General features: G+C 45.2%; 2 protein-coding genes across 2 annotated transcripts in view; one reads left to right on the top strand and one right to left on the bottom strand.

Moving 5' to 3' along the window:
• PUS7 (pseudouridine synthase 7) overlaps positions 1-1,891 on the bottom strand; it is a 57,420-nt gene extending 55,529 nt beyond the window's left edge. Inside the window, exon 1 of the mRNA XM_080817917.1 lies at positions 1,663-1,891. Within this exon, the coding sequence (XP_080674043.1) occupies positions 1,663-1,789 (127 nt within the window). The 5' untranslated portion in view covers positions 1,790-1,891. The remainder of the gene's footprint in view (positions 1-1,662) is intronic.
• A 5,267-nt stretch (positions 1,892-7,158) lies between these two features.
• RINT1 (RAD50 interactor 1) overlaps positions 7,159-16,072 on the top strand; it is a 32,173-nt gene continuing 23,259 nt past the window's right edge. Inside the window, exons 1-3 of the mRNA XM_080817909.1 lie at positions 7,159-7,350; positions 7,810-7,855; positions 12,961-13,145. Coding sequence (XP_080674035.1) covers positions 7,309-7,350; positions 7,810-7,855; positions 12,961-13,145 — 273 coding nt within the window. The 5' untranslated portion in view covers positions 7,159-7,308. The remainder of the gene's footprint in view (positions 7,351-7,809; positions 7,856-12,960; positions 13,146-16,072) is intronic.

Here is a 16,072-nt window from a genome sequence, read left to right as displayed (position 1 = left end):
CTTTCCCAGGGCAGAACACACACTACACTGACATGCAAAATCATTAAGTCCATTAGATTCATTAATTCCACAAATATCTGTGGACCCCTTATAAGTCTGCCACTAGTCTAGGCACAGGGGGGAAAAGGGACAATTTCTTGCCCTAAGTTTACATTTACTTAAGGATATATTAATGAATAAAGTAATAATCTCTCAGAAATCTGCATGCAGAATTACAAATAAAGCACAGTAAAGGGAAGGAGAGGAAGAGGGGTGCTATTTAGTGAACATCTCTAAGTAGGTGTCCTTTGAAACTCGACTGGAAGGAAGAACTAGACATGAAGAGAGGCATGTGGGGTGAGTTCCGGGCAGTGGGACTAGCACAGGTAAAGGACCTGAGTCAGGAGCAAACTTTGTCAACAGATTATCTAGACTGCAATTTCTGTCTCCTATTTAGGGGTAAAGCTATGTTTTATTAATACCTATATCACCCCAGCTTCTACCAGAAGTTATATGCAAAAGGTTAGGGGTCCTAGGGTGGCTCAGTGGGTTAAGCATCTGCCTTTAGCTCAGGTCACGATCCCAGGGTCCTGGGATTGAGCCCTGCATTGGGCTCTCTGCTCAGCAGGGAGCCTGCTTCTCCTTTTCCCTCTGCCTGCTGCTCCCCCTGCTTCTGCTCTCTGTCAAATAAATAAAATATTTAAAATACAAAACAAACACACACATAAAACAAAAGTTGTTAAATTAATATATACAGATTGTTGGCTACTTGCCTAATGACTGAACATAATCACTGCCTATCCATCCCCTTTTCAGTATGAGTGTACCGGCTTCTTTTTGACAGGTCCCTCAATGGTCAAGGCATCCCCAAACCAATGGGGCATGCCTGTTTTCAAAGATCAGACTGGAGACTTGAGACAAAAACCCTTCGTAATCCTGTATTTTCGGAATTAAAAAAAAAAAGTGGTCTGAGAGCGCGATCAAATATGTGACAAACGGAACTCTCCAAACCCTACTTCCTGGCAGGTGCTAATAACCCAGGCAAGGACTCCGCGCGGATGAGTTTTCAACAAGCACAGCAGCACCTACAACATCCACTCACTGAACACGGACCCGGCGGAGGGCTGGAGAAAGGACTCTTCGGCCCCAACTTGTTCGCTCCTACTCTGGGAAACGTGTACTAAACAAGCAGCTGAGTGCCTGCCTGGCGTGCAGGAGGAGGCTCGCAATAAGCAGTGATGGATGAAAACGAGGACAAAAGCACGTGGGCTTCACCCCACAGAAGACCGGCCCCGCGAAACACCCGAACCCTTAAGGCTCCGGGATACAGGCCGGTTTTCTACCCAACGAGAAGAGTTCAGGGAGCGTCCCGGACGAAGAAAGGGAGGAGAGGGGCCTGGGCCCGCGGGCTGCCAGCCGCGCGGGGAGGCGGGAGAGCGCGGCGCCCCCTGCCGACTGGCCCCGGGAGGGGGGGCGGGGCTGGCACCGCGGGAGCAGGACCGCCGGCTCCAACCGCGCTCTCGCGGGCACGGTCCGTAATGGAGGCACCGCGGGCACTCCGGGGGCTCAGGCCGCCGCCGGGACGCCTTCCCAGTCTGCACTGCCCCTCAGGGCGGGGCCCTGGGGCCGGGCCGTCGTCTAGCCGCGGAGAGCCCGGGGACTGCGGCGAGGCCACGCACTTACCCGGGGCCTGGGAGCGCGGGCGCGGCACCGGCCGGGCGGCGAGGGAGCGGGCGTGCTGCTCCGGGCGCAGGAGGGCGGCGGCGGCGAACGCCACTCGGAGGAGCCAGCTGCGGGGGCGTCCCGACATAGGCAGCACGGCCAGCGTCTTCAGCCCCTGCGCCGCGGAGCGCGCGCGAGGACTCGCCGGGGGCCGTGCTCTCACACGTGCCGCGCAGCGACGCGCCGCCGCTGGTCGGCCCCACCCCCGGGGCGGAGCCCGGTCTCCGCCGCCGGCCCCGCCCCCGCGCCGGGCTCCCTCGGCGAGACCCCGCCCCCTTTCTGCAGCCGGGTGTCCCAGCGGCCTCGCACAGCTTGGTCTCGCTGATACCCTGAGGCCCGGCAGGCTGTGGGGTGGGGAGCTTGCTGAGGCCCATTCGCCTGGGCTTTGAGCCCCGGCAAACTAATTTCATCGTGCACCGGAGTGCTTTAGACTGCCTTTAGGACTTCTAAAGTGGCCACGGCCTTAACAATGTTTGATGTATTTTCAAAATGGTTTCTTCCACATAGTTAATTAAGGCCCTTTTGTGTTCACACGCAACTAAGTTAACGAAAATAGTAACTTAAGGGACTATATTCTATTCAGGTTCTATATATAATTTCCTCCAAAGTGCAGAGAATCCAACAGAACCATTTCCCCACTTCTCGATTTACCCCTCCGGCTTGACGGCTCCCCCATAGGATCTGCTTCAGGAAAACTGATCTTTAGCAAGTTTGTGCTTCTGTGAGAAGAAAAAGCAAACCCATTACTCCTTCCATGCTCTTCTAATAGCACACGTTTGCAACTAAATCCGGGCCTCGAATAGCTTTTGCACATTCAATATTTTGCCAGATCTCAATCCTTAGTGAAAAACCGGTGTTATTTCCGAGTCCTTTTCTTTTTTTTAAATTGTGGTAAAATACACACAACATAAAATTTACCATTTTAACCATGGTGGGATGCCTGGCTGGCTCAGTGGGTTAAAGCCTGTGCCTTTGCCTCGGGTCCTGATCCCAGGCTCCTGGGATCAAGGAGTCCTGCATGGGGCTCTCTGCTTGGCAGAGGCCTGCTTCTCCTTCTCTCTCTCTCTGCCTGACTCTCTGCCTATTTGTGATCTCTGTCTGTCAAATAAATAAATAAAATCTTAAAAAAAATTACCATTTTAACCATGGTCAAGTGTACAATTCAGTGTTCAGTGGTATTAAGTACATTCACACTGTTGAGCAACCGTCCATCTCCAGAACTCTTTTCATCTTGCAACACTGAAACTCTCTACCCAGGCAATAACAACTCCGTTCTCTCCCCTACTTTTAGCCCTGGCAACCACCCTTCTACTTTTCGACTGGGTGAATTTTAAAACTGTAGGTAACTCACGTAAGTGGAAATCATACAGTATATGTTCCCTTGTGACTGCCTTATTTCCTTACTGTTCATCCATGTTGTGACATGTGTCGGAATTTCCTTCCTTTTTAAGGCTGAATAATATCCCATTACATATTATATAACCACATCTGTCACCTCTTGTCACTTGGATTGCTTCCACCTTCTGGTTATTGTGAATAATGCTGCTATGAACGTGGGTGTTCCAATAACTACTGGAGACCTTGCTTTCAATTTTTTGTGGCATATATCCAGAAGTGGAACTGATGTATCATATGGTAATTCTATTTTTAATGTTTTTTTAACAACCCCCACATTGTTTTCTATAGCATCTGTAGACTTGTTTTTAAAATCTGGGTGTACGTTATCCATACTCAGTATGGACAATTTACTCAGACTGTTAGGATTCTATATTGCCTGTCTCTGAGGTCAGTCACCTCAATTAAGTACAGTATCATGGACTATTTTGTCTCTAATGCATGTATAAGCACATGTCCTCTGGCTATGGCTAATTCATAGGTTAATGTTCCAGTGACAGCAACTGCAAATATTTTTACCACAGCCTCAGTAAAACTTTGATCCCAAACTTTAAATTTTTGTATACCTCAGTGTCTTCTCTGAGATTGTGGCCCAAATCCTCATAAATGCACATGGAAGGAAAGAATGTCTACATTCCTTTGGCTGTTAGCTAGGTCCACGGCCAAAACTTACCCTTTTTGCATTTTTAGCCTGAACTGCCTTAGACAAGGTCCAAGTGAAACATGAATTTTTAGTTTTCTGTTTTTCAAAATGGCAGCTCTTAATTGGATTTTTTTTTAAGATTTTATTTATTTATTTGAGAGATAATAAGTAAGAGAGAGCATGAGAGAGGAGAAGGTCAGAGGAAGAAGCGGACTCCCCAAGGAGCTGGGAGCCTGATGCGGGACTCGATTCTGGAAGTCCGGGATCATGATCTGAGCCAAAGCAGTCGTCACTCAACCAACTGAGGCACGCAGGTGCCCCGGGGCTTTTTTTTTTTTTTTTTGAGATTTTATGTATTTATTTGTTAGAGAAAGCGCGCGAGCACAGGCAGACAGAGTGGGAGGCACAGGCAGAGGGAGAAGCAGGCTCCCTGCCAAGCAAGGAGCCCGATGTGGGATTCAGTCCCAGGACGCTGGGATCATGACCTGAGCGGAAGGCAGCCACTTAACCAACTGAGCCACCAAGGCGTCCCTCTTTATTGGCTTTTATACTTAAAATAATACAGAAGCATTCAAAGCCTGTCCCAAATTCCAGCTTCCTCTAATAATCATTTAACAATTTAATGTTCTCCTTGACTTTCAAATTACATTTAACATGTATATTATTCAGGATCCTGCTTTTAACCCACACCAGCACTATGTATTGCTAAGTGCGTAACACACACAATGTATCTCTTGTTTATCCTTATTATTGCCAAGTATTTTGTCCATTTTATTTATTTTTTTAAAGATTTTATTTATTTATTTGACAGACAGAGATCACAAGTAGGCAGAGAGGCAGGCGAGAGAGAGGAGGAAGCAGGCTCCCCGCTGAGCAGAGAGCCCGATGCGGGGCTCGATCCCAGGACCCCGGGATCACGACCTGAGCCGAAGGCAGAGGCTTTAACCCACTGAGCCACCCAGGCGCCCCTATTCTGTCCATTTTAGATGGCCTCTCTCCACTCCCCAGATAGTAGTTGATTGTTTTCTGTGCTCCCTCAGTCACTGCAAACATTTCTGTTGTTGAGCCTACGGCATCCAATCTTAAATTATTTATTTTTTATTTCTATTTCCCTTACCAGAAAGTGAATTCTTCAGATGCAAAAATTTGAGTTTAGAGCAATCTTTTTTTCCCTTTAATGTTTTTATTTTTATCAGTTATGCATGTTTATGATTTAGAGTCAAATAGTTCTGTAGTAATCTTATAATTTGCAATGAAAGAGCAAAGGCTGTACCCTCAACCCTTCCTTACCAATTTTCCCCTCCTCAAAGGCAGTCATTTCACTTTTTAATTTTTATTTCTTTATTTAAAGACTTTATTTATTTCTTTGTCAGAGAGAGAGAGAGAGACAGAGCACAAGCAGGGGGAGTGGCAGGCAGAAGAATCCAGAAGCAGAGTGGCAGGCAGAAGAATCCAATGCAGAACTCAATCCCAAGACCCTGGGATCATGACCTAAGCCAAAGGCAGACACTGAACCTGCTGGGCCATCCAAGCCTCCCTCATTTCACCCTTTTAAAAAGACGTATTTATTTATTTTAGAGGGGAAGGGGCAGAGGGAGAAGGAGAGAAGGAATCCCAAGCAGGATCCCCGCTGAGCATGATGCCTGCAGTGGGGCTCAATCCCACAACCCTGAGGTCATGACCTGAGCCAAAATCACGAGTCAGGCACTTAACCGACTGAGCCACCCAGTGTCCTCACGTTGCCTCTTTCAACTGGTATTGTGCTATTTACCTTCATTTCTCTATATAGATTGTTAGCATTGCTATTTCTCAATTTTTCACTTTCAAGCATTATCTATTGACTTCACTAAATGGAAGATGAGGATTTAATTTTTCTCCCTTTACCCATCCCTCCCCCATCCCCACCACACTTTCAACTCATTATCTACTCAATCTAGTTATACAGTCCTTTCTTTTCTTTCTTTCTTTTTTTTTTTTTTTTTTTTTAAGATTTTACTTAATTTATCTGACAGAGAGTGGCACAGTGAGAGAGGGAACACAAGCAGGGGGAGTGGGAGAATGAGAAGCAGGCTTCCTGCTGATCAGGGAGCCTGACACGGGACTGGATCCCAGGACCCTGGGATCATAACCTGAGCCAAAGGCAGACGCTTAACAACTGAGCCACCTAGGTGCCCTATACTGTCCTTTTTTTTTTTTTTTTAAAGATTTTATTTATTTGACAGATCACAAGTAGGCACAGAGGCAGGCAGAGAGGCAGGCAGAGAGAGAGAAGGGAGGAAGCAGGCTCCCTGCTGAGCAGAGAGCCCCATGCGAGGCTCGATCCCAGGACCCTGAGATCATGACCTGAGCCGAAGGCAGAGGCTTTAACCCACTGAGCCACCCAGGTGCCCCTATACTGTCCTTTTAAAACAGGCTTGTATTTACTTCATTATGACTAGGTAAACATTACCTACATCTTGGGTGAGGTAGTATACTATGATTAATTCTCTTCTGCTCAGCTTGTTGTGTGTCCTGCAGTTAATAATTATCTTATTTTGATTTAGTGTTCATCACTAAGCCAAGCTCCCAATTTTTTTTTTAAGATTTTATTTATTTATTTGACAGAGAGAGATCACAAGTAGGCAGAGAGGCAGGCAGAGAGAGGGGGGAAGCAGGCTCCCCGCTGAGCAGAGAGCCCGATGTGGGGCTCAATCCCAGGACCCTGGGATCATGACCTGAGCCGAAGGCAGAGGCTTTAACCCACTGAGCCACCCAGGCGCCCCGAGCCCAAACTTTCTAATGATTGTTTCAATCTCTGCCTCCCAAGATTTAGATAGTTGAGGTGTTCTATCAGTTTAATTTGTCTGAAGGAGTCTCTTCTGGAGCCTTCTGGACCTGCACCAGTCCACGTTTGGTGATGGTTGGTGTCAGGGACTCTCAATTCATTCTTCTGTATTGTATTTTCTGTTTCCTATATCCCATGTCTTCTTTTTTCTTTGTTTTAGTCCCTCATTTTAGTAGAGCACAACCTCCAGAAGCATCCTGAGAAAGAAGAAGTAATGTAAGGGAAAGGGCAAAGAAATGAAAAATAAGAAAGAAAAAATGAGAAATTCGGGGACCATTCCAGGGAATCCAAAATCTGAAAAATAAGAGTTCCGAAAGGAAAAACCAACGGGGGTTAGGAAAGTAATGGTCGTCAACAAAAAGTTCAAGAAAACGTCTCCAAACTAAAAACCATGAGTTTCCAGTTTAAAAGGGCCCACTGAGTGCCCAGAGAGGTGGAGGTTTTTTCCTGGTTTAGACGGACCGCCCCCCTCCCTTTCTCGGGAAAACCTTGGGGGACAGTGCCCACGTTCTGAGCGGCCGAGCCGGCCTCCTGCCAGCAGGGGGAGCTACGGCGCACGGCTGGCGACTGCGCGGACAGGGCCTCTCTGGGAAGAGAGGAAGAAACCAGAGAGACGGAGGGGAAGTAGCGGTGGCGTACAGCCCCACAGACTTGCAGGCTGAGCGGGTGTGTGGCCGCTGGCCGGCCCCGAACGCTACAAGCCACGCTGGCTGCGCGTGGAGCTGAGGACTCGCGCGGAGACGGGATGCTCCCGGCCGGCGAGATCCGCGAGGCGCCGGCAGCTGCGGTGAGGCGGCCCTGGTGATCCGGGCAAGGGACACCAGTGACCCAGTGAGGTGGCACAGATCTCCCAAGGAAGATTGTGTCTCTAAGGTGGCCCTGGCAGCCTTGCGACGTGGTTTCCGTGGCCCGGGGGAGATAGCGCTTGCAATCTAGTGAGGTGGCACGGACGTCCCAGGGGAGCTGGTCCCGAGGCGATGGCTCTGGCCATCCCAGTGAGATGACAGAGACAGATCTCTCTAGGGACGTGGCGCTGGAAGCTGGGCGCGGTAACTCCAGCCGTCCTGGGGTGGTGGCAGTGGTGGTCCCAAGGGCCACCTGCATCAGATGGCCCTGACCCCTCAGGAAGGCCCCAGGGGAGAGGGTCTGGGACCTCTTCGTGCTCCAGTGGTTGCCCTCTGGGAATCCTGTGTGAGTTCCACCTATGTCTTCAGTCTTAATGTGTTCCTTACACCTGTTCTTCTAGTGCTGCTCTGAAAGTGGTGATGAAAGGAAGGACGTCGAAGAGAAAAGTAAGCGGACTCTAAACACCTAAGCATTCTGTACCCAGCCATCTCTCCAAAACTCAACCCTCCTGGGTCTGCAGCAAACTGCCTTCCTTAGCCTGTTATCTTTTAGAGGAATCTCTCTTTTTTGTACAATATGCTTGCATAGTATTCAGTATTGGTTATCACTATATACATATCTTTCTTTCTAAAATTGTAAAATATGGGATGATTTGGAGATAAACATTTCCTAATCCCTACTTAGTGCAGGGTCTGGTGTGGATTTACTGCAGTGCTGCCCCTCATACTGGATTCAGAATAATTAGGGCCCACCTGTTATTTTAATGAAGCATCAACTTATCAAGCATCAGGAATTTGGAGGGGCTAATGATCTAGGAGAGATGACCACCACTTTAATTGGAGTCAAAATGGTAATTGCTTAGTTGTACTCTACCTTCAGTGAATTTTCCTTTAAAAGTTGATGTGGGAGGAAGAGGACAAGTGATAACTTGTTTCCTGGGTCTTGGTCTGGACAAGGAAGCGGGAAAAGGTCAGCACCTCCATTTTCCACCTAGGACAGGAGCATATGTCAAGGACATGGACATTTGTCATTTTACTTTAATGAGCTAAGCATGGCAGGCTTTTGGAAATCAAGGAGTCTTCAAGGGCATTTGAGGTGAAATTTATTCAGGGAGGAAGGGAAGAGCATGTAACAGCTGTTTCATCAGAGGGTTTTGGTGAATAGTGATAGGAGGAAGGGTGTCCACATTACCACAATGGCTTTAGGAGTAAGGCTTGCCCTTGACATTGCCCGCTGATCTAATCTGCCTCAGAAGGAAAGCTCTAAGTAGTCCACAGCCCTTGACAGGCATAGCTCCCACAGCTTCGCTTCCTTGTAAAAGGATTGGAGAGTACCCCAGTCTTTCAGTTAAACCCTTCCCTTTTCCACCTTTGCCCATTCAGATGCCTGGAAGTTGATGCCTACTGAGCTGTCATTTAGTAGAATGAAAGACACAGACTATAGACTTTGTCCTTGTCCCTCCTTTGGTGGCTTGGTCAACTTCTTTGCAATTAGGAGTGCTCATTACAAAAAACGAGAAGAGAGTCATAAAAGCCTCGCAAATCATCAGTGTGTCATCTTCATGAATATCATTTGGGGCACCTGGGTGGCTCAGTTGGCTAAGCCTCTCTGCTCAGTGGGCAGTCGGCCTCTCCCTCTCTCACTGCCCCTTCTCAACCCCTGCCCCCCGGCCTCATGCTCTCTCTCTCTCTCAAATAAATGAATAAATGAATCTTAAAAAAAATTTGTCATTTGACTAAGAATGTACTATGCTGCATTTAAATGGTGATGTCAAAGGAATATAACTTAAAGGAGTACCTGGCTGGCTCAGCTGGTTAAGTGTCTGCCTTCGGCTCAGGTCATGATCCAGGGGTCCTGGGAGGGAGCCCCTCTTTAGGCTCTCTGCTCAGTAGGGGTCTGCTTCTCCCTGTGCCCCTTTTCCCTGCTCATGCTTGAACTTGTTCACTCTCTCTCTTTCTCTCTGAGATAATTAAATCTTTGAAGAAAGAAAATCTTTAAATCTTGTTTATTTAGGATAAAAAAAGAGGACACCATGACTCCTGTACATAATGGTAGATGGGTTTCTGTATTAATAAAATTTGATGGAGGCCAGCCAATTCTGCTCATATTTGAAGGAGAAAAAAAAATAAGAAAATTGGGTTGAGAGTCAGGAAACACGGACTTTAATCCCATTTATAACCTTTAAGTATAAGCTGGGCAAATGTTACCATTTATAGTTGGGAAGTTGAGGCAGAGATTTACGCTAGTTTTGCTTCTTACTAGTGGGCTGCTGGTTCTCATAGCACAGAAACAAGCTTTTAATTCTTATAAGTTGAATAGGACAAAGGAAAATTTGGTTTTGGAGGGCTCGGGAACATTCCCAGTCCTAAACACATTGGTATATATTCTGTTAATCTTCTTTTTTTTAAAGATTTTATTTATTTATTTGAGAGAGAGAGAGACAGAGCACGAGGGGCGAAGGGTCAGAGGGAGAAGCAAACGCCCCTCTGAGTAGGTAGCTTGGTGTGGGGCTTGATTCCAGGACCCCGAGATCATGACCTGAGCCAAAGGCAGACGCTTCACTGACTGAGCCACCCAGGCGCCCCTGTTCTGTTAATCTTTACATAAATAATTGAATATCTGACAGTTACATTTTGCATTTAGGCAAATCATTTTTTTAAGGTATTCATATTTTCATTTTATCAGAAGTAACAGTTGTTTTGTAATGAGGCTGATTATAACCTCTTGCCTTTGCCTCGTTGCTGCTTTCTTAAAACTTCAGTTTTGGTAAAGAGCCAAGTTCTACAAGGGCAGCTCCAGGAAGAACAGAGGCGAAGTTCAACCAGTATTGCTCCCCAGGAGGCTCTGTATTGTCCCCCAGCTTTATCTCTCATGCACACACACTGTTTTTTTCTTTTTTAGAAATTGCTGCAGTCTCTAATTAAACATATGCTAGTATAATTAAACTTTTAAACTCATTGTGAATGGTGTGTTTAGAGAGGACCAAATCCTTTAGTCAAACCTGAAGTAGAGAAATGCACTGTATGTTCAGGTTTTTTCTAAGGTTTGGTTTCTAGGAAGTCTGCTTTTTGTCTGGGACCTGATTTTATAGCACTTATTTTCATCTGGAGACCAATGGCTATTCCTCTTACATTATCTTTTTTTTTTTTTTTTAAGATTTTACTTACTTGAGGGCACTTGGGTGGCTCAGTGGGTTAAGCCTCTGCCTTCAGCTCAGGTCATGATCTCAGGGTCTTGGGATCGAGCCCCACATCGGGCTCTCTGCTCAGCAGGGAGCCTGCTTCCCCCTCTCTCTCTGCCTGCCTCTCTGCCTACTTGTGATCTCTCTCTCTGTGTCAAATTAAAAAAAAAAAATCTTTAAGACTTTATTTATTTGAGAGAGAGAGAAGAGCACAAGCAGGGGGGTATTGCAGAGGGGGTGGGAGAGAGACAAGCCGACTCCCTGCTGAGTGTGGAGCCTGATGTGGGGCTTGATCTCACACCCCCCAGGATCACCACCAGAGCTGAAACCAAGAGTCAGACACTTAACCGCCTGTGCCACCTAGGCTCCCCCCACCACCTGTTTAAAAAATCTGTAAGTACTACTAAATCTAGGGGGATTAAGCTCTGTCTGTGGAATAATTCAAATTGTGGAAAAGCAGCCACCATTGTACCAAGTTTCCTAACCTTCTCCAGGAAGAGGGGTACCATAAGTAAGCAAAGGGGGACAGCCTGCACATGCAACAGATACCTCAGAGGAAACAGTGTGTCTAACACACAGGGCTCGAGTGGAATGAGCCTCCGTAGCAACTACAGGTCACGTCATTCCTACCTTCCTTGCCGACAACCCGCTGTGGCCTTCAGATTTCTGTGGGGTGTAGGCACGTCCAGCCGGGCACAGACCGTCAGTGAAGGTAGAGCTGGAGATGCTCTGCAAAAGAGGAGCAGTGCTGTTGGTCCACAAATTTAGGAAAGTGGAAGAGGATTTAATTTCCTTTGTAGTGGATTAAGTGTTTACTAGAAATCTGTTTCTTTGACTAAAAATGGAGAATGTAGCTTCAATGACTTAATTTTCTGAAACATTGTGGATAGTGGAAGAAGATGTAGATGCCTGCAGAGTGAAAAACTGACTTGGAACTGAGAGGAAACAATCGGCATTCAAGCGCAGAGTGAGGAATGGGCTTTTTGGGAAATCCCACCCACTAAATGGGGTGAGAGCAAAGCTACACAGTGTTCCTGTTTTCACTGGGCATTGTTCACTCCATCGCAGGCCGTGCTGCCTCTGCCACCACTCCTCCATAGAAATGGCTCAGGGTTCCAAGTCATCTGTTTTCGTCACATTTAATAAGTGTATATAAACTTGAATGACCCAGTTCAAGTCCAGTTTATTTGCCATGGAAGGAGTCTCACTTCAGACTGTACAAGTTAGTGGTTGCACCTGTCATTTTGAGTTTTTCTTAGTAATTTGTGTTTTCTTTCACACTTCCTTGTATTCTTCTTTTTCCGACATGGGCATCTTACTTTGTACAGTGGCATTTGAAAAAATGCATTGAAAAAAATTAAATTTTTTTTATATTTAAAAAATTCTAAATTAAAAAAAATTAAACTTTTTTACTTTTTAAAAAAAGATTTATCTGTTTATTAGAGAGAGAGAGAGAGAGAGTGTGTGTGTGTGTGTGTGTGTGTGTGTGTGTATGAGCAGGGGAGGGGCAAAGGGAGAGGGAGAGAGAGAATCTCAAGCAGTCTCCTCACTGAGCATGGAGCCTGATGTGGGGCTCAGTCTCATGACCCTGAGATCATGACCTGAGCTGAAACCAAGAGCTGGATGCTTAACCGACTGAGCCATCCAGGTGCCCCTAAAACTTTATTCTTACATGAGTTTTTACTCATTTACTCTTATATGAGTTTTTACTCATTGGTCAGCCTTTCAAATTTTTTTTCATATATTTGAAATCTTTGAATACTTTTTCCTTTTTTTAACATTTTAAAACCAGAGTCCTCTGGTGTTATTCTAGATCACATTATCTGTTTCCTTACAAATTTTGAATATATATTACTACTGTAATAAAAACTGCATCCATAAAATAGTATTTGACCTTTTTTTCCCTCTAGTAATAAAATGGATTTGTAATATAAGAGTCTTCTGGAAAAGTTTAATATCTGCCATAACTGCATTGTCATGCCAACATCAGTTGAAACCCATGGTTACTAGGACAGACCTCAGGATTTTTCCTTCCTCTGAATTTCCTCAGCTCCTAAGCATTTTGTAGTACTTGGTTGATAATTGCTTTATAGCTATTCATTTGGGGATCTGTGTGTGTGTAAAAAAAAAAATCCAAAAAATCCACATATATGCGTATACATCTATACATACTATATATATTCATTTTGGTATTTTTGTGTGTGTGTATGATATATATATATACATGAACATATATATGCATACCATATATAGTGTTTTCTTTAAATTACTGACTTTTGAAAGTAGATATATTGCTATATATATCTTTTGTATTTCCTTTAACCTCGTGGTACTTAGTAATGTTCAATAATTGTTATTCTTTTGTTTTAGGTGATGTGCATATTACAGCTCTTGTTGGAAATGAACAAGTCAATGAAGATACAGATAATGGTGATCTCCCCTCTTACGTGTCTGCATTTATAGAAAAGGAAGTTGGAAGTGACCTTAAATCCTTAAAGAAACTTGATAAACTCATTGAACAGATGACAGAAAATAAAATGCAGTTAGAAGAACAGGCAAGTATTAAAACTCATTGAAATAATATCAGAAGTATACACATACTATAATATAAACATAACCGTTATCATATAGGGAATTTTGAAGATATAGCTTGTGACCAATAGTCTAATCATTTAAAACTGTTTAATAGGTTTTAAGACTTACAGTGTGCTAGGTATTTTATGAATTATGTAAAAGATAAAGATCCTGGGGCCACCTGGCTGGCCCAGTCAGTGGAATGTACGATTCTTGATCTCGGAGTTGTGGGTTTGAGCCCCGTGTTGGATGGAGAGATTACCTAAAAATAAAATCTTAAAAAAGAAAAAAAGACAGAGTTCCTGCTGATATTATTTAGGTCTTAAAAATATAATGACAGCTGGGGCACCTGGGTGGCTCAGTCGTTAAGCATCTGCCTTCAGCTCAGGTCGTGATCCCAGGGTCCTAGGTTCGAGCCTTGCATCAGGCTCCCTGCTCAGTGGGAAGCCTGCTTCTCCTTCTCCCGCTCCCTCTACTTGTGTTTCCTCTCTCGTCGTGTCTTTCTCTGTCAAAAATACAATGACAGCTATCGTTTTAAGTAGCTTTTCATACAGTGACCTTTTTAAAAAATATTTTATTTATTTGACAGAGAGAGATCACAAGTAGGCAGAGAGGCAGGCAGAGAGAGAGGGGGAAGCAGGCTCCTGCTGACCAGGGAGGCTGATGTGGGGCTCAGTCCCAGGACCCCGAGATCATGACCCGAGCTGGCAGAGGCCTAACCCACTGAGCCACCCAGGTACCCCCATACAGTGACTTTTAAAGTGCTTTTACAACTAAGTCATTTCATGGTATACAAAAATGTTATAACATCATCATTCCAAACTTTGTATATGCCCACTCAGAAGGAGAAAACATGAAAATGAGTATAACATAATAGTGGTTATTTTTGGGTGGTGTGTCAACAGGTGATTTATTTTCTTCAGATCTTTCTGTGTTTTCAGGTGTTTTCTTTTTATAGTGAACATATTACTTAAAATAGTTTTTAAAACACCCAATGAATGGAATCTTAAAACAAGTGGAGCCCTGTACTTGCAACAGAGTATTTGTCAAGGATAAGAGCTTTACATCCTGTAACTACTATGTTGGGCTAAGGAGACTGTGTGTGGCTATGTTGGTGTTAGCCCTGGGTTGTCAGTCGTCCTGTGTTCCCATTCCCAGCACCTCCGGCCTCCCATCTTCCTGTCTTTCCTCCATGTCTACCTCCGGTCTGCCCCGTCCTCCTCTTCCACTCCTGCTGGGCTCTCTGAGGAATCACACAGTGGAGTGCGCGGAGGCCGGCCTGGATGAGTGGTCTCCAGCCCCACCTGGCAGTGCTTCCACGGCTCCTTCCCTGGGAAGGTCGCCTCCTCTGCTCCTCCCCCCAGCTGTTCTTGCGAATTCTGCCCCAAGATACTACCCCATCTGGCCATTCTGTCTTTGCCCTTTCCCAAAAGAAGAAATTGAGAGCACTTAGCGTGAATCTATTGAACAGTCTACACCACAGCCCACAAACTTATCTGCAACCATTTCTACTTGGTAATTTGGCAGAGGATCAATGTGAGGCAGTCTTCATGCCTCAGGTCCCACCTGCCACCTGAGTGAACTTGCTTCACACTTTTTTAGTGAGAACCTCTGCTCCTCAGCCAGTCCTGTCCCCTCAGCACAGGAACACACCCAGATGTTTGCCTTAAAACCCAAACTAAAAACCCTCCCCTCATCTTTTCTAGGTGTTCATTCCTTTTACTGTTAGGCTTCCACAGAAAGTCATCTTTCTTTATGTCTATCTCCACTTCCCAGTTAGGCTCGTTTCCCTGACGACCGTGGAAGCTCCTGCCGAAGTCCCTACTGAACCTGAAATTCAGCGTGTCTCTCTCTAAAGATGGTTCCTCTCCTTGGAAAATGGTACCACCATCTGCCTGTCACTCGGGCCTGAAACTAGGAGCCCTCCCGGGTTGCCCGTCATCCTGCCTCCACCTCCCCATCACTGAGACATCAGAGTTTCGCCCCCCTTCACATCTCTGGTGTCTGTCCACCCCAGTTTAGGGCTGCAGCCTCTCCTGCACTTGACGGTGGTTTGCCCATCATCTGTTTCCTTCCCATCCCCACGCTAACTATCTTTCTTCTGTATTCTTTACAGAAACTGTGTGATGTGTAAGTAAGTAAATATATATATATATGTAATATAGTTAACAGCTTTTATGTATATATAAGCATATGCATACTTCAAATATGCATTACTTAACTTTTTGTAATTAATGTAATATACTACTTTTTCATATCAGTATATATAGAGCTCTCTTTTTTAATGGTTTTATGGTATTCAGCTATGGCTGTACATAATTTATTTGACCAGGCTCTTGTTGGTTGACATTTTTGATATTTCCAGTTTTTATTATGGCAAATAATAAGAAAATAAACATGATATTTTGTCACTTTATTTTCTAAATCATAAATCTAACTGAATGATTTCCTTGTTCAAATCTCTTGGGGTACCTGGGTGGCACAGTTGGTTAAGCATTTGACTCTTGATGTCCACTCAGGTCTTGATCTAAGGGTCATGAGTTCAAGCCCCACGTTGGGTTCCATGCGGACATGGAGTCTATTTAAAAGAAAGAAAGAAAAGAAACTCTTACTGGCTTCCCATTGTCTGTTGGGAAAAGCCCACATTCTTCTAAGGCACAAGATGCCCCTGTGATCGTATCTCTCCCTACCAATCTAGACTCATCTCTTCTTCCTACGTTTTTTTTTTTTTGAACTGTATTCTGTGCCTTACTCAGCTCTTTGCTGTTCTCTGATCATGACCGAGCCATTCCTTTTGCCTGGAATGCCCTTTCCTTCCAAAGTTCCCCAGAAAATTCCCGCCCATCCTGTGAAGGTTTGTGCAGGAGCCGGGCAACCACCTCAAAACCTTGTTGGCCAAAGCGTGAGA

Source organism: Martes martes (assembly GCF_963455335.1).
Source record: "Martes martes genome assembly, chromosome: 11".
Taxonomy (NCBI): domain Eukaryota; kingdom Metazoa; phylum Chordata; class Mammalia; order Carnivora; family Mustelidae; genus Martes; species Martes martes.
Note: the sequence above shows the minus strand (reverse complement) of the source record. Positions and strands in the feature narration are given on the sequence as shown.